General features: G+C 44.4%; 2 protein-coding genes across 4 annotated transcripts in view; both read right to left on the bottom strand.

Annotated features, from left to right (window-relative positions):
- Positions 1-291: 291 nt before the first annotated feature.
- On the bottom strand, positions 292-8,221 carry ACKR1 (atypical chemokine receptor 1 (Duffy blood group)). Its single transcript, XM_028530651.2, has 2 exons — positions 6,782-8,221; positions 292-6,326 (listed from the first exon to the last, which is right to left on the bottom strand). Exons 1-2 carry the CDS (start codon positions 6,800-6,802, stop codon positions 5,343-5,345), a joined length of 1,005 nt encoding a protein of 334 aa, XP_028386452.1. The 5' UTR covers positions 6,803-8,221; the 3' UTR covers positions 292-5,342.
- A 143-nt stretch (positions 8,222-8,364) lies between these two features.
- The window catches only part of CADM3 (cell adhesion molecule 3), a 31,365-nt gene continuing 18,242 nt past the window's right edge, over positions 8,365-21,487 (bottom strand). For 2 of the 3 annotated variants that reach the window (XM_028530648.2, XM_028530649.2), the window contains 8 exons: positions 19,494-19,634; positions 18,837-18,989; positions 18,030-18,167; positions 17,574-17,744; positions 15,216-15,306; positions 14,647-14,816; positions 11,959-12,084; positions 8,365-11,008 (listed from right to left, as the gene is read on the bottom strand). In XM_028530648.2, the coding sequence (XP_028386449.1) occupies positions 10,890-11,008; positions 11,959-12,084; positions 14,647-14,816; positions 15,216-15,306; positions 17,574-17,744; positions 18,030-18,167; positions 18,837-18,989; positions 19,494-19,634 (1,109 nt within the window). In that variant the 3' untranslated portion in view covers positions 8,365-10,889. Of the gene's footprint in view, positions 11,031-11,958; positions 12,085-14,646; positions 14,817-15,215; positions 15,307-17,573; positions 17,745-18,029; positions 18,168-18,836; positions 18,990-19,493; positions 19,635-21,487 lie in introns of all 3 variants that reach the window. The other variant, XM_036015612.1, reaches the window with a different exon arrangement.

The raw sequence follows: 21,487 nt of genomic DNA, 5'->3' as shown, positions 1-21,487 counted from the left end.
ATATACCCATAAATGTCTTAAGGGGTTACCCAGAACTACAGAGAGATAAATTGTCAAGGGGTGGGGGAAGGTTGATAAGGGAGCCAGGGTTGTAAATTGGAAATAAAGAAGAGAAGGTTAACTGATAAAAAAAAAAAAAAAGAAATATCAACCCTGGGGACTTAAATGACTGAAGTCCTAGAAGGGTGTGGGCTCTCTCTAGCTGAGTGTAATAAAGTCTGCGGAGGTGGCCAGATTCCAAAATTGACTGTCTCCTTGAACTCTAGGGTGGTCTCCTGGGACTCACTGTTCCTCAGGCTAAGGTGAAAATCACAGCCATCCCCTACTGTTCAAAACCCACAATGTCCCAAAGGTCCTCCAATGTGTGGGTCAGGAAATGTAGTGAAGTCTTCCAGCTCCAGCTGGCCAAAAGTGGACACAGCAACAGGTGTGCAAGCAAAAAATTGTGTACGGATAATCCTTCCGTCTTTTCTGCCCCTAAATTATTGACTGGTATGGAGAAGTTCCCCAGAGGGCTTAGGGAGAGGAGATCTGTTTTCTGGCATTTATTCTGTACTAATTCCTTGCTTATTTGTTCCTCTTCCCCTGTGAGACTGTAAACCCTCTAGAGTTGGGCACATTTTATTTACACAAAATTAATTCACATATTTAGCACATGTATACTGAGCTCTGAATATGTTCATTACCAAAAAGGTTCTTGCATACTTGGTGTTTGTTTTCCAGTGGTGGAATGAGGTGATGGTAAGTTAGTAACAAACTGATAAGCAAACAAATAAACAATTTCAGTGTGTGATGAAGGTCACACTGAAAACATTCCATGTGTATTGATGAAGAATCATTGAGAGCATGGGTGAGTTGGGGCTACATCCCATCTCTTGGAGAAGGCAATATTTGCCTTAAGGCCCCAAGGATGGCAGCAAGATAAATAAAACAGAAATAAGTGTTTCATGTAGAGGAAATGTCTAGTGCAAAGAATGGAAGCAGGATTTGACCCCTAAAGGAAGAGACATTTCTTAAGCCAGGTGGTGAAGACAAATACCATATGATCTCACTTATAAGTGGAACCTAATCAACAAAACAAACAAGCAAGCAAAATATAACCAGAGACAGTGAAATTAAGAACTGACAGTAACCAGAGGGGAGGTGGGATTAGATAATGGTGGGAGGGGAAGAGGGAAGGGTTTTCAAGAACACCTATTAAGGACACATGGACAAAACCAAAGAGGGATGGGATCAAGGATGGGGGGTGAGGATGGCTGGGGTGGAGGTAATGGTGGAGGGGAAATGGAGACAACTGTACGTGAACAACAATAAAAAAAGTTAAAAAGTTTAAAAAAAGAATAGACATTTCTTCAGGCCATTGAGCCTCTCAAGCTTAATGAGCAAAGGGGAGACAAAAACATAGCCTAGTCATAGAAGTCCTGCTAGGCAGTGAGAAAGCATTTGAATTTAACTCTAAGGACCAAATGTCAAATTTGTGCATAATGCTATGTTTTCCTGAAGAGAAACTTCATAAATTTCATCAGATTTTCTAAAAGACTCCTCCCCCAAAAGTTAATATACCTGATGTAGAGGAAGAAGAAAAGGAACAGATCCTTCAGAATACACAGCGTGTTCTTCCAGAATTCAGAGAACTACTTAGGAAAAAAGTACAAACAATCATCCATGAAGAGGGCAAATGGAACTTGGGATATTATCTGTGAAATCTAAGGAAGTAGACAGCTTTAAGTGTCCCCAAAATGTGGTAGAAACATGCGCAGAAAGGTGAGGAGTAATGAGCAGTGAGGGGAAACTTGGGGTTCTCATGTTTTAGAAACCAAGTTCGCAAACAACTACACAATGCATTAGAGGTATTTGAAAATAACAAGGACTTTTCCCTCTCATTTATACAAATATATACAAGAGTTTTTCTAAATCTAAGTGTGACATAAAGCTATCTCAAATCTCCCTCAAGCTATGCCTCCAAAATCCCCCAAATCCATTTTGCAAATGCCTCTCTTTCTTGGAAATTTCCTCTTCCCTTCACCAAGGAGTTACAGGAAAAATAAAAGCTAATGTGCATTTTGCTGAACTGATTTTTAAATTTTCTCACACCTTTCCTGTCTGAACCACCTAGAAGATATGTAGAGATGGTTTAGAAGGATTTGGACTTGTTAATTAACCTAAATAGTTACATTGGTCTGCAAGGTCCATCGTTGCTAATTAAAACTGCAATTCTCCTTGTGCCCAGACGGAGGGCTGCTGATGTCAGAATAATTAGATAGCACATGATGGTTTTCTTGCAAATCCCTGGCAATTGGAATTTGCAATGGGTTGGATTTAAAATCCCAGTGAAGTTCTTAATTAGAATTCCTCTGGGGTTGGCTTCTGAAATGGGTCTGGACAGGGTAAAGGGTAATAGGTATAAATAAAAGGGTGTGAAGACCAGCTACTTGTTTCCTAAATCTTCTGGGAGGGGCCTGAGCTTGGAATAAATGAACTATGGGCATCAATGTGATCTTCAACCTTCCCTTAAGAAATAAATCTTTTTCCTTAAAGAAGCTTTGCAGACTGAACCTCCCCAGAGCGTGTGTGCTCCCAAGAGCCTGTTCCTTGGTTCTCATCTTCCTGAATGGATTTTTTTTCTTTAGTTTGGAGGTCCAATAACTCATACACAGCAAAAGTCCCTGCCAATCCTGGAATTAAATTCTTAAGAGTTCTAAGAAAACAGGATCTGTATTCCTGAAAGGCTGCAGAAAAGAAGCCAGATTCAGAATAATGTTCAGAATAATGGTTGGTGGCATACAGTGGGTTAAATGGAATAGGATAACAGAACTCTGAGGAAAGCCTTAAAGTAGTGATTGAGGTTAGGGTTAGACTTTCTGAAGAGCTATCCAAATACAGCCTAGATAATAACAGGTAGAAGCAGGTACCGGAGGTACTAGGACAAAGTTGGCAGGGTGGAATGGGAAAGAGATAACTGTAAGAAGGTATTTCCAACCACCTCTGACCTCTTTTTGACTTCAGATTTTTGCTTCTGCCTTTCCTTTGTGAGAGATGTGATATCAGTTGAATTATCTGGGGTTCTCTTTAACTGGTCTGAAAAAGGAGGTACTTTTACCTGGAGGCACAAGCTGGGGATGGGGGTAGATAAAACAACCCCAATAATCTTAAATTAAGTTTCACTTGCTTCAGGTTAACAATGAAAGATTCAGCAAGTTGAAGACACCCTTGCCTTCCCCTTAACTAAGTCAACCTACTCCAATAATTCAGTACCTTGTAGGTAAGTTGAGCAATGTCTGTTAGGACTGAGGCTGGAGGGGGAATTATGAGAGAAGACTGAAAAGAGAGTGAGAGAAAACGAAAACGCTGGAACTTATTCATGAACTGTGGCTGAAGACCTTAACATAATTTAGGTTTGTGTATTATTTTTCTTCCTAATTTTCTTTCCCTTCCTTTCTCTTTTAGAATGTCTCCCATAACTTAATCAGTCCCTAAATCCCATATTTCAATTTAGGTTGCACAATAAGAAGCTAACCTAGTAGTTACAAAGAGACAGGAGGTTGGGGCGGGGAGGGTTAGAGGGTTTGTTACTGCCCCCACCCGGGAAAATTTCCCAGCCCTTTTGCACAACCTGCCTAGGATACTCTAGCTCATCTCCGTTTCTCTCTTGCACTCTGCTAGATATCTCCAAGCCCAAAAAGTTAAGCAGAATTGGTGTAGGGCAGGAGCCAGATGTAGCTCATCTTTGAAAAATGGAATGACCACATTTGTATTCAGATGTAAGAATATCCTCTCAAGTTTCCCCAGTTTTTATTTGTTGGAGAAACTCAAATAAACACATTTTGTCTGTTTGTGCATTTGTGTGTGTGATCTTGGGTAGTGTGGACTTGTTGGTAGCAGTAGAAGTTGTTCCCCTAATCTAGAGAGACTTTTTCATTGTTCTTCCCATCCTCACCTCAATGTGGCTATATAAGGGTTGAGAAAAAGCCTCCAGGATCAAGACTAACAGCCCAAAAAATCAGGGGACATTTAAGGAAGAGGTGTCCAGAGTATAGGGGTACAGTGTGGAAGATAAATGCAAAGATTTGTATGGAAAAGAAAGGCTTATTCCAAGAGCTGGGATTTGAAAGGGAAATTTTGGGGATTCTAAGCAGAAATGAATCAGGTCAGACCCCTTCTTTAAGTTTCTCATGTTGCACGACTTCTTGATTTGTAGTTCCCTCTACACAACCTATGCAGAAAAGACTAGGCACAGAAATGGGGGGTAAAGAAAACTCAAGTGTAGGGAGTGAGTGTGTCATAATTCCTGATTCCATATTCTGAGAACAAGGATGAAGAGCAGAATAAAGTAGAGGGAGTGCTGATAGGTCAGAGCACACACATAGTATGTGCAATTCACACACTGATGGAGAGAAGACATGTCAACGCATATTACATTCATGCATGTATCATGGATGTGGGTTTGACACACATGGGATACAGATGTACATGTGCACACGTGTACACATGCACAGGCATTAAAGCACAGGTGGCAAACATAAGGCCCTCGGTCCAAATCCCGCCCTCCATCTTGTGTTATCTGGCCCGGCACCTTGTTTCTACCTGGTGACAGTGCAGAGCTCTCACTTAACTGTTAAGGAGCAGTTACATTTATACAGTCCTAAAATTACATTCAGCCTTTTGAAGGCATCTGCAAGGCTGATGTGGCCCCCCCCCGCAAGTGAAAGTGAGTTTGACACCTCTGGATTAAAGTCATGATGAGGAATCAAGTTCAGAGAGATGACTCCTAGGTAGTGGCTTCTAGATATTTTGATAGATTCTCTGAACTAAGTAAGGTTTCTCCCCACCCTTCCCACCACCACCCTGATCTCTTAAAAGAGCCAACAGATGTCAGAAAGACAAAAGGCACATAGGAAGGTAGAACAGTGAAGACAGGGAGGAGATGTCATGCTTGGAGCTCATCTTCACTTCTCTGCTTTGCTTTCTCCAGTTTCTATTTTTCTTTCATTTGTTTTCTATAGCAATTTCTCTTCTTCCCTTACCTTCTAAGCTATCTCTTACAGTTTTTTTTAGGTTTAGTTGCTCCCCTCATACTCTTGTCTTCTTTCTCTTCCCCTGTGGAAGAGATGGCAGCAACCCCACACCTCCAGAGAACACCTGTGTGCCCAGAGGATGTTTTTACATCATTAACTTTCTCCTCAAGCCAGCCAGAGAAACACATGCTAGCAAGACAATCTGTCATGAAATCCCTCTCTTTCATCATTTTCCTTCCCCTTCTCTGTATCTTCAGATAAAATAAGAAACCACCAGCTTTATAAAAGCAATGTAGACTTTAATTCAGGTTGGCAGGTGGAAGAGAGCTAAGATTTTCCTTCAAGGGTGTCCAGATGGGAGGACTGTCTCGTTGAGACAGACAAGGAGGGCATGGAAGTACGAGTGGCCCGGTGGCAGAACAGAGCCAGGAGAAAAGGTGTAGCCACACAGTGCATTATTGCCAGGACTTCTGCCAGGTCCAGCAGCAAGTCCAGGGCCTGCTGGGCTGGACATGATGCTAATACCAAAAACTTGGACCTCACTAGGGAGTCCAATCCCCGAAGTACTCCATGAGGCCACCAGAAAATGAACCAGACCCATAGGATATCAATCCAGGGGCATGGCTCCCTGTCTAATAACTTTTTCAGGCCCTTGGCTCCCAATAAACCCAGTGGCAACAGGAAAAAGATGGCAAAACAAGCAGCAGCATGCATAAACTGCAAAATGTCCTGGCTGAATGTCTGGGTGCAGAGTCCATTGGAAGTGTCACTGGTCAGAGTGATTGGCAGCCCCAATAGAATTGCCACTCCCCAAAGTCCCACAGTGAGCCCCAGAGTGAGGCCTGGGACATGGTTTGTACCCAATATGGGGCCCAGGCAGGCATGGCAGCCTAACAGCAAAGCTTGGGCAAAGGCTGAACCATACCAGACCAAATGGGCCAGGTGGCACAGGTGGGTGTCATGGACACCACTTAGCCCTGGTGCCAGGATGGGCACTGAGATGCTGAAGAGGGTACTGCCCACAGCTAACTGTACAAGGATCTTCCGGCCAGGACACAGCTGCCAGTAAAATAGAGGTCTGAGAAAAGCAAACAGGACAGCTGTACTAGCTAGGATACCCAGGACACTGGCGAGGATGTAGAAAGGCAGTGCGGACTCATCCAGCAGTTTACAGGAGCGGCAGGGGGCAGCTGCTTCCAGTCCAGTGTAGTTATAGTCACCAGATCCGTAGGATTCATTCCAAAACTTTGAAAAGTCATCTTCAAAGTTAAAGTTACTCGAGTTGTCACCAGTGAAGGAGGAGGAGTCCACCTGGAGGATATCCCCAGAGGGGACAATCAGAGCATCCAGTTACTCTACTGAAGAGTCTCTGGGGAACTAAAGGGAAAGGGAAATGGAGGACAGAGGGGACCCTGGGGCTGGAGAACAAGGGGGCTATAGGAGTTTGGTGCAGTGGGGATGATGGTAAAAGACAACACAGTGGAGACTCAGGAGTCTGTGGAGAAGCAGGGTGATGGAATAGCAAGGGAAAGGCAGTGGGTAAGACTGGAGAGCAGGGGAAGGTTGGAGGGAGAGTAACCAGGGGCCTGGATGGAACTAACTGAAAGGCAAATGAGGAGGAAAATAATGGGGACCTAGGAGACTGTGGTAAGAAGGAGAGAGGGAAAAAAGGAAGGGATAAGAGATGAGGATTAAAGGAAAGAGGTATAAAGACAGAGGGGTAGTGAGTGCAGAGGTGGGGGTTGTGGGTCCCTCCTCACACTCACCCGTTGCAAACAGTTCCCCATGACACTGCTGGGCTCAGAGCAGGCAGAGAGAAGGACTGGGACGGTTTTGTCACCTGCTGTGGTTCCAAGATAAGTGCCAGGGACTAGTGAAGACCATCAGTTATGAGCGGGGCCATGGGGTGGCATGGGGAGGGGCACATTCAGGAAGCCTTTACCCCACACCCATTGCCTGCGTAACCTTCAGTCCCACATAGGGCATTGGCCTAAGGCTTCCTGTTTTGAGGTTAGATTCCACTGGTGGGGACCTGCATTCGGGAAAGGAAAAAGGTGGGGACCAGAAAATAGGTATTTTCCCAAGAGTGGAAAGGGAAGCTAGAAGCCAAGGGGCTTCCCAGCAAGGATTTTAAGCACAAGGAAAGAAGTTGGGGCCAAGGGTGAAGTGTGAGACAGAGATAAGGGGCATGCTGGGAAGCTGGAGGGAAAGGCAGTTGACTCTCACTGTCTATTCCCTTGAACTTGAGCCAATGAAAGATAGTTCAAAAGTCAAGTGTTTATAGGAAGGAGTATTAGTGGCACTATGGCTGGATCCATTAGATGCTGACAAGCTGAGTAGAATGTGGGTGGGGGTTTTATGTATATTAGTCTGGGTGTAAGAAGGGGTTCATTTATCTGTGTGTGGCTGTATGCTGTGTACTGTGTGCAAATATCTAAGGCATATATCTGGGTATGAGTCTGAATTTTTCAGTGTAAGAGGAGGGAGGGCTGCATAATGAAGCTACTTCAGGGACCAACTAGGTATTTGCCTCATCATCTATGGGTGCAGTGAAGGTATCTTTCATAGCAAGCAGAACACATGGTCTAAGTTAAAGCAGGCTCTGGGGGACAATGGGACAATATATTCTTAAATGGGCCTGTTGACTCTGGGGTAATCTCTATTCATATTTCTGTGGGGAATGCAAAAGCTTTGGAACTGCTACATTGACCTAGCATCTCAGCACTGTGTAAAGTCCCTTTTGTGGGGAGAGCTTCTACCTCTCTCTAACTGGCTGACAGAAAGGATATCTACCCTGTAGGTGAATCCCCCTAAGCCGACATGATGATTCTTTGGTAGCCCCTTTCTCCCCAGTTGCTTTCCCATGGACTCTACTGATTCACCCCCCTTCACCCTAACATTTTATTTCCTGTTAGGGAGGCTGAGGCTGGACATTTGCAAATGGTGAGTCATGGAGTGTTCAAGTCAGAAAGGTGAGATAGAGAGGGCTGCTTTGGAATAGTTTCATTGATCTAAGAAAGCATGTGATACTTTAACTCCAATTCTGCTAAGCAGCTCCTTCCCATAGAGGGGTGCCTAGATATGGATAGGAAAGCCATGTTGCAAAAGAATGTGGATCTTACAAAGGCCATCCCCTTTTCTCCCAGGATGCTAGCTCCAGTTTCAGGTTCAACATGAGGGGGTTGGAAAATGATTTGTGGGGGTCTGTTGAAACTGTCCTGGAATGATGTTGGAGGCATCTTCACCTTCATCTCCACCTTCTCCAGTCCTGCCTGATGGAAGGCAGTGGGAGCAGCCAGATGTCCCATCCCAAACACTCTCTGGAAAGGAGGGGCCAAGCCAAAGGGAGTGAACACACTTCTCTCCCTTGGAGAGTTATATTGTTTCCATACAGAGATGCCCTTGGGAGAGTGGCCTGGTGAGGCACACACCACCCCCAAAAGTACCAGGTGTAGGGGATTCCAGCAAAGCAGCCCTTATAACGTATCCTCACAGGAGCAAGAGCAGCAAGGAGGCAGCCCAGCGACACGGTGATCCAGATATATTGAGGGTGCCCCTCTGAGATTAGCATAGGAGAGTTAGAAAGGTTATAAAGATACACGATCCCCTCCCTACTCCCTTCCCCACACCCCCCACCCACAAACAGACACACACAGCACAAGGGTCCTCTCCCCCCGCCCCCAGTACAAATATGGCTTCTGTGTAATATGGACAGAGAGATTCAGCTCAAAGACGTAAAGTCATTTTCCCGGAAGTGGGTGCAAGGAGACAGGGAAACCAATAGGTCTGGGGCCCTAGGCTGCCTTGCTGCTTTAAGAGGAGGGAGCCTTGGCTTAAGGGGGTGCTGCCTGTGGTGCCCAGGGCCCTAGCCAGATACTAGAAGATCCACAACAGTATTACCTGAACTGAAGGGGTGGACAGAGCTGCTGAATGCAGTTGCCCCCATTTTGCATGCCCCTGCATTGTCATAACAGGGAAGACATGCTGGAGGAGAGTGACAGTGGTGCCAAGGGACATTCTGGGTGTGAAAGAGGGTAGCTGGTTGCACAGTGAGTGAGCAAGTGAGCAACTCATCTCCATGGCAACCAGTTCAGGCCAGGAAGGAAGACAGAAAATCAAAAGGAGGGGTGGAAGTGGAAAGGAGAGAGGAAGTTTCACTCCAGCCCTCAGGTCACTGGGTACAGACTTTAGGGAAAAAGTGACAGCAGTTGTTCCAGGGTCAGGGCCAGGGAGAGGCCTGAGGGGTGCATAGTGAAGGCTGTGGCACTGACTCCACAACTCCAAGAAGGGAGATTGAGGCAGAGGTTCAATGCTCTGTATTTTAGAGCAAGACTATATGGACAACTGAATACAAACGCATCCTGGGACTGTTTTCTCCATGACAGATGGACACTGGGGGTGGCATGGAAAATGCCAGGATAGAGCAACCTCCCAGGGTACAACTAAGCTGGCTATGTATTCTCTGCTCCCAAGGTCCATGTTTATATGTCCCACAGCTCGCCCACCTGCCCAGGACCTGCCTCACTGCCTCTCACACACAGATGTGCACACATGCATGCACACAGAGTTCACATTATTTTCTTTGTTTAGGCAGGAAAGAGCTCAGTGTAGTGAAGCTTGTTTTTGTACTTTTGTGGTTATATCTGCCTGGCTGCTGGAGAAGGGAGGAAGGACTAAGGGATGGCTTAGGACAGGGGAGTCAAACTCATTTTCACTGGGGAACACATCAGCTTCAAGGTTGCCTTCAAAGGGGCCAAGTGGAATTTTAGGGACTGTATAAATGTAACAACTCCTCAACAGTTAAGCGAGAGCTTGGTGCTGCCACTGGTATAAATAAGGTGTCAGGCTGGATAAAACAAGGCAGAGGGCAGGATTATGCCTGAGGGCCTTGTGTTTGCCACCTGTGGCTTAGGAAGTGGGAGGGGTGGGAGGAGGAGTTGGTGAATAATGCCATAAGAGTAGTGGTTGCCAAGCAACAACAGTTCAGGGGTTGGGTGGGAGTGAGGGACTCCTAGGCAGAGAAGCAGATGCAGTTGGGCCTGGAGCAGCACCTCTCCCACAGCTGCTGGAGCAAGGAAGTGCAGCCTTGCCCTGCTATCCCCCAAGGGCAGTCCCGTGTAAAGGCCCTGGCTTTATATATCATGGGGATAAGGGGTATATGGGACCATCTCTGCCATCCTTTTTCTCCAAATCTACCCCTTCTGGCAGGGACCCACATCCTCCCCATGTGGAACCCCTATATCTCTGTGTGGCTGCATGCCATCTTCAGGTCACATCTCCTCAGGGATCCCCATTTATCCCTTTCCCACTGAAGTGGAACAAGGGCATCAGAGAGGCACCTGTGTCTCTGTCCACAGCTCCAGGTATGTGACTATCAGCAGAAGAAAGGCCAGCTCCTGCTCACAACTTCCCCATTCCCAGAGAAGTCCAGGAAGCTGCTCTGTTGTACAGGATAGAAGTTTGGTGAGAGCCTCTACTAAATCAGCCCTGCTCCTTCCTATCCTTACCCCTCCACCCTCATTCTCCTCTTAAAGCTCCAGGTTTTTTTTTTTGCTCTCTTCACCCCAGAGCCCCTGTACCTCCAGCCTGAAGACAAATTTGATTTGGGATACAAAAATAATAATAACCCAAACTCAAAGAAGCCACGGAAAGGGCTGAGGGCAACCCTTCTTCCCTGCCCACCCTCATCCCTCCCCATTCCAAACCTAGTACAAAACCGCACCCAAAGCAGACATTCTGTACAAGGGGTTGGTGGGGAACTGGGGAGCAAGCAGGAGGTGTGGCCCTGGGGTTGCTCTGTACAAGTCCAAGTTGGTTATGGCCCCGGCAGTCCCCATGGGGTCCCTGGAGGGGTGCAGGAAGTGGGTGAGCACCCTAGATGAAATATTCCTTCTTGTCGTCCCCGCCTGACTGCCCGCCTTCTGCGTTGATGATGGCTGTGTCCGCATCTGGGGCATCGTCAGAGCCTTTAGCCTCATGTGTCAGGTAGGTTCCTAGAGAGGAACAGAGGCTCCCCTTCTCAGGAGCAGTTTCCAAACCTTTCAATCTCCCCTTGCCCACTTTCCCACCCACCCATTCACACCTTGCTCCTGAATTTTTCTCCCATTTAGAGCTTTCTTCCTCCTCACCTGATCTAACTTGCATTTTGCTGCAACATCCCTCACCTGACCATATATACCCCTATGAATGAATGAATCCTGCCTTTAATTAGTGAATCTAATCAATGATATAGGCAAAAAATAACAGTGCGTGTATATGTGTGTATATGCCTGTATTCGCATCTGTGTGCTTGTGTGCATATATGTGCATGTGTATGTAGGTGTGCATGTGTGTATCTGTGTACATGTGCATGTGTGCATGTGTAAGGTGGTGCTAGGGAAACTGCCATGTCATCTCCATGTGCAATGTAGCTATGAGCGGACTAGCACTTGATCAGTAGGTATTGTCTGGCCACAGCTGGAAGTCATAGCAAAAGGGGGTATATGAGAAGAAGGCATGTAAAGAGATGGTACAGAGATGTTGTGCATACAGGAGAAAAGAGAAAAGAAAGGAGATATTGTGGAGACTAAGGGCAAGGAGATTAAAGGCCAAGGGAAATGAAGCAAAACATAAAGGAAGAACATATATAAAGAAATGGGAGGAAGATGCAGAGTTTCTCAGTTCTCTGCTTATAGCAGAATATCCTTGTGGCAGAGCAGCATGGGAGCAGCAGTTTACTGAGTGGGAAGGTTTGATTTTACTGGATGATCAACAAGTGGTGAGGCTTTCAGGAGGGACTGGTGGTGCTCCATTATTACAGGATTGCCTGCATTCTTCTTTCTCAAACACTCATAGTGGCTGACTGGGTCTCCAAAGGTCATTCCTGCAGCCAGCTCCTACGTATCTGCTCCTGACCCATCTCCCTACCCACACCCAAGTTCTCCTGATCCTTCACATATCTGACCTTTGTGCCGAATCAGGTAGTGGCCGAGGAAGATGAGCAGGATGAGCAGCAAAAAGACAATGAAAGCCACAATCCCACCAATGATGGCGTGGTAGGTGCTGGAAGATGAAGGCACCGGACTGTGGTCTAGAGGGAAGGGTCAATGCATACAGTCAGATCTGGGAAAAACCCTAATATTATAGCATTTCTAACCTGGTCACGGTAATCTTACACAGCAGAGAAAATATACTAACATTAGGAGAATGGAGTAGCATCATTAAGTAAAGGGGATATGTCTTATTTTGTACTCAGTTTTCTTACACAGTGTATGGAAAATAGTAATGTTTACAAAAGTTAATGTATTTATGAGTAAATAGATACATATCCTACCCATTGATTAAAGATCATTGTTTTAATGTTTAAATCATCTTTTGAGATTTCTCTCTTGCTCTCTCTTTTTCTCCCAGTCTCTTTACCGGTTTCTATATTTATTTCTTCTAATTTCTAGATTATCAGAGTACTCCTTCCCTATCCCCCAAGCCCTCTTATTCTCCCATTCACTTAATATTCCAAGATGGTTTCTCTACAAGGGCTTCTCAACCTGTTAACCCATTGCCCTGAGATCAGATAGACAAGGAGTAGTAAGAAACTGGATTTAAGAATCAGGTACTTTAACAACACCTTACAAGCTATGGTAGACTCTGACCTTCTGTATAAAAAACAGTGTTCCTTCTTGGCAGAGGAGTTTAAAGTTCCAGCAAAACTCAAGTCCTCTGGTAAGTCTCATCAGGGGGTCTGCAACTGCATTTTTACTTCCTACCACCCAAACATTTGTAGTAAATTGAATATTTTCTTCAAGGAAGTCCCGCCATGCTGCCTTCAATGATGGCCAATGTCTCTGCCAGCACAGATGGGCTAGGAATGTTAAGAACACTACTAGCCACATAGCAGCATCTCAAATACCTGAGAAGACACTGCACAGGCCCAGGATACAGTGCTGTGTCCAAAATACTCACCACAGATATGACTCTCCCCCCCGTTGGAGAACTACTGTTTTCTCACAGACTCAACTTGAGTCTTGGTGCCTCACTGACTCCTTATTATATATTTTGTCTTTCCTACTTTGTCTCCTCAGGCTTGATTAGGCCAGCTTTTCAGTCCCTTGCCTATCTATGCCTTATTTGAAAATAAAACATTTATGCTCTGTTTTTAATGTTCTACTTGGAAGGGATGGAGAAGTTAGGCCCAGGGGATCCATGACTTGATGGTGGGGAGGGGTTGATACCGTAAGTTGGAAGAAGGGGAATGAAGGTACCCACTGTCTTTCTCCTAGGGAGCATGTGAGATGCTGCACATTAAAAATAAATTTTGGCTAATTATTATTAAGACTAAGGAAATTGAAATTCCCTAGAAAAAACATAGGTTTCCATGGCCTACATGATCTCTTGGGTCATCCATGACAGGCCTCTGTCTCTAGGTGGAACAGCATTTAATTTCATTCCAGGCAGGTATAGTGCTTAGGATATTCCGGCAAGATGCAGTAACCCATTCTACCACCAGGTGTCAGCACTGGAAGCAGTTCAGTCAAACAGGACTGGCTTTCTAGCACAAGGCTGGGAGGATCAGAAAGAAGCCAACCACAGAGCACCAGAAATTTCTCACTGCCAATCATCATCACAGTTTGTCTAGAGAGATATGGGGGCAGATAATGTACCTCAGGGCATTGTCCTTGCTTCAGGCATCTAGCTGTTTGTGGTGCTGAGTCCCCATAATGCTGAGGTTTGCCCGGGAGTCAGAATTACCCCTTCCAGACACCCTCAGATCTCTTATCCCTGGGAGGCTGATCAATGTTAGAACTACTGTTTTTCCACAGACTCAACTTGAGTCTAGATGCCTCATTGACTCATTATATATTTTATCTTTCCTACTTTGTCTCCTTAGGCTTGATTAGGCTAGTTTTAATTGGTTTCTCATTCAACGGAGCCTCTGATGTCCCCCTGACAAATGCATTTCCCTATTCTGAGGAAAGACTTGTAAGACTTTTTGGCATGACCCCATTACCACTGGGATCGTTAAAAAAATCTCTCACGCCCCATAAAGGGACTTCTGTTTTAGCTTGTCTCTTCTGAAACAGGGTTTTGTGGTTGTATCTTTGGGAAGAACTTCAGAGAAGAAGCATCATCTCTTTCCTCTGGAAGATCTGAGGCATCTGAGAAAAGATTCTGACTATTTCTCAGCATAGTACAAACTTATCTCCATTTCCTCCTTGGATCCAGGTTTGCAGGAAGGGAGACAATAGCAGCAGTATGCATCCAATACTAGTCACAGGAGAAGCAACTCTGAAAACAGCCTGTTGCAATGGAAAATGCATCTACACCCATACTTGGGAGGCTCTGGGTCCTCTATACACAGAATTGTTATTTTTGCTGCCTGGTGAATGCAGGGGTTGGAGGATGGTGTCACCTGAGTCATTAATGCTAAACAAAGGCCAATAGGAGTCCTCCATTCTATTGATCTTTCCTTACTATACATTCCAGGGTAGATCTGAATTGAAGCTGAGTCTTCAGGCCCTCAATGGGGAGCTGCTGTCCTTCTAGTCTACTCCAAATCACCATCTGGGGGTGCTCTCAGGTGACAGAAACATGACAGTGTAACATGGACAGAGAAGGGGAGAAGAAGGATGCTGGAGGAAAAGTGAGGTGGGCTTACCATTCACATTGAGAGTATAGTAAGCCTTGTAGCTGCCCATGTTGCTGGTGGCTGTGCAGCCGTAGGTGCCGCTGTCACTCTTGTTGAGGAAGGGGAAGATCAGGGCGCTCTCCTGGATTATTTTCAGGGGTAGTGCACTGCCCTCCTTCTCCCATTCGTACTGCTGGGGGCTGTTGAGTGTTCAGAAGAGAGTAGGTCAGGGCTAAAGGGAGACAAATATAACTCAGAGCAGGGAAGTCAAGGACCATTTGATGAAAGTTCAAGAAGTTATATGAGCCAGAAACACTGAGCTGCTCAGAAGCAGGGGGAGGGTGACATCTTGGGGTTCAATGTGGAGAAAAGGGAAATTTTCTAACTGTATCTTACTGTAATTTGGTTCCTTGTGGGAACCAGGGACTGCCCCCCCCAACTCCCCACCACTGCTGCTTTGCAGGAGAAACAGAGGATGAATGTTGTTAGTGTCAGGGAAAATTAGAGGCTAGACAGTACACAGGAGATAGGAAGACATTATGTGAAGATCACAATCTGAGGCTGTGGAGTTGTATTAGACACCAGGAGGGAAATCTTACATGGGATTGCCACGACCCTCACAGTGTAGCAACAGCTTCTGGCCCTCACGGGGATGTGGAGGGTCTGGTCTAATCTTCGCCGTTGGCTTGTCTATGGAGAAGGAAATTGTGTCAACATAAAACACCCACAGTGTTCAGGACATCACCTTGATCTCAAAATCATTTCATTACACATTACAGCTTCCACTTCTAAATGCCTCAGGAGTCCAAGAGACCATGAACAAAGACTTTTCTCCCTCTACCTCTTGCCAGCAAAGACAGCTATTGCCATTGAATGTTTGAAGGACTGGTATTGCCACCTTATAGAGTAGGGTTCTGAACAATCTGTCTTTGGTGAGGACCCAAGAGATGTCTAAAAGGGAGCTGAGAAGGGGTATCATTGAGTCATCTGTGCCTGGCACACTACCTAGCACATAAATAGGACTTAGTATACATTTGTGAAAGAAAAAATACACTTGAACTTGATCATTTATTGAGCTCACAACCTCTCAATTCTCTCTATTCTGTAAGGGAGCTTAAACTGGCAGCAATGCTTGAATAAAAACATCATATTTTAATGGGCAGCCCAGAAATGAAGGGTGAGCTTTAAAACAGCAAGAGATGGGGATCATATTTTAGCTGCAAAAAGGCAATGACACAATATAGATAGGCTCTGCAAAGGAATAGTGGCATCTGCCACTGACACCAAAGGGCTGCTAAGGAAGCTAGGTCTAGACGTCTGCCAAGAACGATACAACCAGATGCTGGTTTAGAACAACAGATAAAGACACTGAGCTTCCCCTAAGGATAGAATCAACCTTAACAACCAGTTAATGAACATGTTTCAGTCAAATGAAACAGGACAAAGAGAATCAGGCCAGGTAAAAGAATGGGTGTTCAAGGGCCCCACAGCCATAGAAACCTCTAGCACGGTGCCTCGAGTATAGATAGCATTTGGTGACTGACTACTGATCACGACTGCACCAAAAAGTTCCCTGGAGAGTAACTGCCAGATGGTCTGCTACTTAACAGAAGTCATTGGGACTTAGGCTGGGGAGGGCTTTTCTTTGCCCTGGCCAGCACCCAGACTTAGGGGAAGAAGCCCAAGGCAGGGGCTTCACCCTTAGAACTAATAATCAGAGAAAAAAAATATAGGAATATAGAACTCTGAAGTTTACAAACTGCTTTCATAGCTTTTGTTCCATTTATCCTCAAGAAAATTCAATGAAGTAAGCAGGAGACACTAAGAGATTACATGCTCTTGTGAAAGTTAAGATAGCTAGTAAGTACAGGCAGTGCAGCCAGAATCCAAGTTATCTGCTTCCAAATTGAGAGTTCGCTAAATGGAAGATGATGGTACTCCAAACATTCCTCATGCTCAGGTCTCAGCAATAAGTTTAGCAATTGTTTTAAATAGCCCTGAAGTCAGTCCTAAATCTTCTACAAGAAGAGAGTAAGGGTTTTAATTGTTTTAGAAAAATAACCAACCTTTAGATGAGTTAGAACAAAAAGTACATTATTTTAAAACTCTTTATCTTTTACCTTTGTACTTTATTTTCTTTCCCCCTTGGTTCCTCCACTAAAAAAAGTTCTTATTTGAAATTTCCAAATTTCCTTAGGTGAAGAGGGAGTTCTCTGTCCCTACTCAAGGCATATTCCATAGATGGATAGAACCCTCAGAAAGGCTAGAAGTACTGATCATGGTAGTAGCCATTTGGGGTCAGAATCCCAAGAAAAATCAAGAGCTGTGGTAGACAGTAGAGAACTATAGGAAAAGATCTGGGAATAATGATAGCTAAAGAGATTGTGTTTCCTACAACCTGTATTTTCTTGAAACAATCATAAGCTAGATCAAGAGGAAGCCTTAGTGATCCTTGTGTTCATGCTCTCATTTAGCAAATAAAGGATCAAGCTCAGGGAGGGTACAATAATTTTCTCAGAATCACACAGCCAGTAAGTGGTGGAGGGCAGACTACAGCCCGTGTCTTTTGACTCCTTATTTGCTACAGTTATAATTTATGTTAGTTGCATCATACTGGTTTACTCCAGGGGTAGGTAAATGTACCCACTGGGTCAAAGCCTGCCAGCTACATGGTTCAGTAAATAGAATTTTATTGAAATACAACTATGTTTGTTTGTTTACATATTGTCTAGGGCTACTTTCCTGCAAAAACAGCAGAAGTAAGTAGCTGAGACGGAAACCATACAACCTCCAAAGCCTAAAATGTTTGCTATTGGGACCTTTATGGAAAAGTTTGCTGACCCTTCACCTAATCCTATTACTTTTGTCTCAGTTTGTTTTTATCATGCACTTATCTGTGCCTGTTTCACACCTCATCTCACACCTGATCTGTCTTCACCCACAAGCCCATGACATACATAAAACTTCAATGCGTTGAGAAGTGGATCTGTCAGCTCCATTTAGAGATTCATGGCTCACAGAGCATATGATGTCTGCCCCATCATCCTCCCGGGTAACCTGGAATGTCACTGAGCTGCTCACAGTGAAGGTTTTACCATTGGGATCTTCCTGTATTCGGGTTGGTTCTCCTAGAGTGCAGAAACAGACACATACACACACAGAGTGAGCCCTAACATACAGATATTGTGTGGGTTCCACAGTAGTCATAAAGATGGTGAGTTTCAACTTACACAAACTTAGAAAGTTACAAAATGGATATGTATACACATACACACACAAGTGTGCACAGAATGTCATTCTGCTTTTTCCTTCTACAGCATGCCTTGTGTGTATATACACATGTACCCCTCCCTCCCACCTCTCCTCCCTCCAATACCACCTCCTCCTCTAACCCCAATGTAGGAGGAACTTACCATGAAGTTCTTGCTCACCCTTTTGCCAGGTGAGATTAGCTGCAGGTTTGCTCCCAGAAGATTGACAATTTAGGGTAGCTGTCTCCTTTTCCCGTAATGATGACTTGTAGCCAGTGATTATGGGCTTCTGAGGGATTCCTACCATGCATAGGGGATGGCCAGAATATGAAGAAGAGGCCATGAGGTTACACTCAGCTCTCTCTGCTGATTCAGCCTCTCAGGGTGGCTGGATACCAGGGTCTACTTCAGTTATCATGGGCAAAAGACTAGATATTTTTTTCCTTGATCTCCTCTCTGAGAACCAGGAAGATAGATCTAAAGGGAGGAGGCTTGGGAATGGGGAGATGTACCATACTTGAACACAACTGGGTGGCCATAGAAATAGTGTGAAGCTCAGGAAAGCAAAGAAGGAAATTGAAACATAGAATAAAATATAGGATGAGAGTATGTAAGCAACTGGGGTACTCAGCTTGGACATTATAATTGTATATTGCATGCACTTCTAATGCTTCATTCACATAATCTTGGGAGATAGGTGGAACAGACATTATCATCCTTCTGTTACACATTAGGAAATTCAGGCTCAGAGAGAGTAAGATATGTGCCCCAAAGCAAATGGTAAGCAGAGGAGAAGTAACTAGAAGTCAGTGCTCTTTGCATTTTGTTCCACTGTAAAGGAAATAATAGGCTGAACTTTTCCAAAAGGCTCGGAGTCTTGCCTGGCTCTAGGCTCCTTCAGGGACACACCTAGGGAGATTTGTTTGCACAGAAACATGCTGCAGTGACACTGGGGTTTGGGAGCCTCACCCAGCACAGTGATGAGGGACTTGGCAGTTCTCACAGGCATAGTGAAGATGGAGCAGGTGTACTCGCCCTCATCCGCCAGGGCCACATTGCTGATGCTGATGCTGAGCTCATGGGGTGTGGATTTAACCAGCTGAATCCGATTATCTCGAAGGGCTGGGGGGAATTGGGAGAACGGGAAGCAAGGCTTTTACTGGTACCTTTCATGTTTATCTTCATTCCCAAGTCAGCTTTTTGGGGGGGAGCGGGTCCAGTGTAATTTGGGTCAAGGGGAAAATACTGCTCCTGAGTTTTAACAGTCTTTAGGTCATTCAGTCACTTTCCTGGGCCATTGGGCACAGTATCCTAAGAGATACCCAGAAAAGTAGGTTGGACCTCAAGAGTTTCCTTGTAAGACACATATGTCAACACTGATATCAGCTGTCTCCTACTGCTCTTTTGTGGTAAAGTCATCCCAGGACCCTATAAGACCACACATGGGTTAGGTCAGAGCTGTAATAATAAAGTTTCTCTGATACAAAGTGAGGAACCAGTGTCTTGTTGCCTCCTCAAATAGTCATACCTTCATGTGTCTCAGCCTTTGCACTACAGTAACATTTCCTTTCAATGCTGGAATCCCCTTCCCCAACCCATGGTTCCCTCGGAGAGAGATAATAGTACCTCTCTTTTCCCCAAAGTAAAGAGTCTGCTGAGCAGGGTTAGACCACTGCAGGGATGAGTCCTCATGGTCTTTCACTTGGCACTTGAGCACCACGGTGCCACCAGCCACCACTGTCTCATCAGATGTCCAGGGCTGACTGTCTGCAGGAGTAAAATAGGGTTAGTTTCTAAGCAAGTCCTAGCCCCTCCACACATTTCTAGGCCAAAGTCCACCTCATCTAATTCAGACCATTCAAGATCCAGGTCCTGTATCTCAAGGCATCACAAGGGAAGGACTGGGGGGAAGGAACAGAGGTGGTCAAGGGGGAACCCTTATTTCCTCTTGTTTTGAATACACAGAAAAGCAGTCACTTGTTGAATGTTTGCTTCATAAATTGACATGGCCACATACACTTAGTGGAATAAAGACCCTCCAAATCTACACTTACTACTTCTCATATGTCTTTACTGATAGAGTTCTACCAATCACCTCTGAAAATACAGATATATATCTGTCATTCTGTTTCGCCTCCATGCTACCACCTGCCTTTATGAGCAAGATCAAAAGAAGCAGTTGTGACTCATAAACTAAAAGTGAGCAAAAGGTCAGGTCAGCCCTTGGATTACACGTTCATTTACACAAGAAGTAGCTGATAAAACTTCAAAACAAACAAACAAATTTTTTTTAATTGACACATTCTGACTCAGGTTTTTAAATTCCTCCAACAATAACTTCCTTTATTTCATCAGCTCTTTTAATATATTTCTTCAGTTTTAATACTACCCATCTCTCAACACACAAACCAAATCATCATCCTGGTGTTAAGGAGCAAAGGATTAAAATTTTCCCTTCAATGTGATGGATATGTTTCCTAATCCCTCTCTCCTTAGACAAGTCAAAAAAAAAAAAAAAAAAAAACAAACCAGAACAAGGTATCTCATTAATGAGCCATTTGAATTCCAAATGTGACTTTTAGTCAGGTGTAATGTGAGCCCCTTGGACAGTGTGACACTTGCTTCCTCCCCCTAGTATTATTGCTCCATTTTCCCCACAGCATTGATTCTGATTCCCAATGTTGATTTCCTCATTTTCAGGACTGACATTTTGTGGCCCAGTAGCACTGACCTTTACAGAATTAAAGTAAACAGCATCTTCCAGCTTTGCTTCTGAAACATCCACAGTATTTGTTCTATGGAGCTAAATTACTTAACTAGCATTATTCTCCTCTGAATAGGAAGCCAAGAAACATATTTTCTACATTTCCTAATTGAGTAACTTAGACAATCCCTATGCTCCCTATGCCACTGACCTTACCTCTTCCCTGTCTGCTTATTTTTTCTTTCTTGGTCACTACAGATCTATCTCCAACAAACAATAAGCACTCCTGGCAGAGAAGGTGTGCCAAGGGGTGAAGGTGGCATGTGCTAGAGTTGATATCAATATTTCAGGATAGCTATCTCCAAATTAAAGCACCAAGCCTGGCCACTAGATTTAGTGTTTAGAATCATAAAATATTAGAACTGAAAGTGATCTTAGGGATAATGAAATCCAATTCTCTCATTTAAAAAAATGTAGACAATGAGGCAATGGAGGTGAAGTGATTGCCTAAGATCATTCTACTTATCAGTGATTCTAGTTAGGACTAGAACTTCATTCTTCAGAGTCTCAATACAGTACTTACTTCATTGGAATGCCCCTCAAGTAATCATCTCATGAGAATTAAAACTGGTTGTGAGATTAATGAGCCAGGGACTAAGCTGGCTGAGTAAATTTGGGAGTGATATGTTTCTTAAATATCTCAGTGAAAGGTTTGGAAAGCCCTTCATTCACTGCTAGCTATATACCAATTTTTGACGAGTAATTCAATTGTCCATGGTCCTTTATGAAGATTTATGCCTTAATTATGTCTTCCAGAACCTTTTTATTCTGACTAATACACTCCTTCTGGAATCATTTCACTTTTAGAAGAAGGTGTAGTGGATACAGAGGTCTCTATATTGTAAAGGAAGAAGGA

The sequence above is a fragment of the Phyllostomus discolor genome, chromosome 14 (assembly GCF_004126475.2).
Source record: "Phyllostomus discolor isolate MPI-MPIP mPhyDis1 chromosome 14, mPhyDis1.pri.v3, whole genome shotgun sequence".
Lineage (NCBI taxonomy): Eukaryota > Metazoa > Chordata > Mammalia > Chiroptera > Phyllostomidae > Phyllostomus > Phyllostomus discolor.
Note: the sequence above shows the minus strand (reverse complement) of the source record. Positions and strands in the feature narration are given on the sequence as shown.

Coding starts and splice junctions, on each gene's coding strand:
- ACKR1 (XM_028530651.2), bottom strand. CDS start 6,802: ATGGGGAACTGTTTGCAACGG. Junction 6,327..6,781: donor TGGGGAACTGTTTGCAACGG/GTGAGTGTGAGG, acceptor GATATCCTCCAG/GTGGACTCCTCCTCCTTCAC.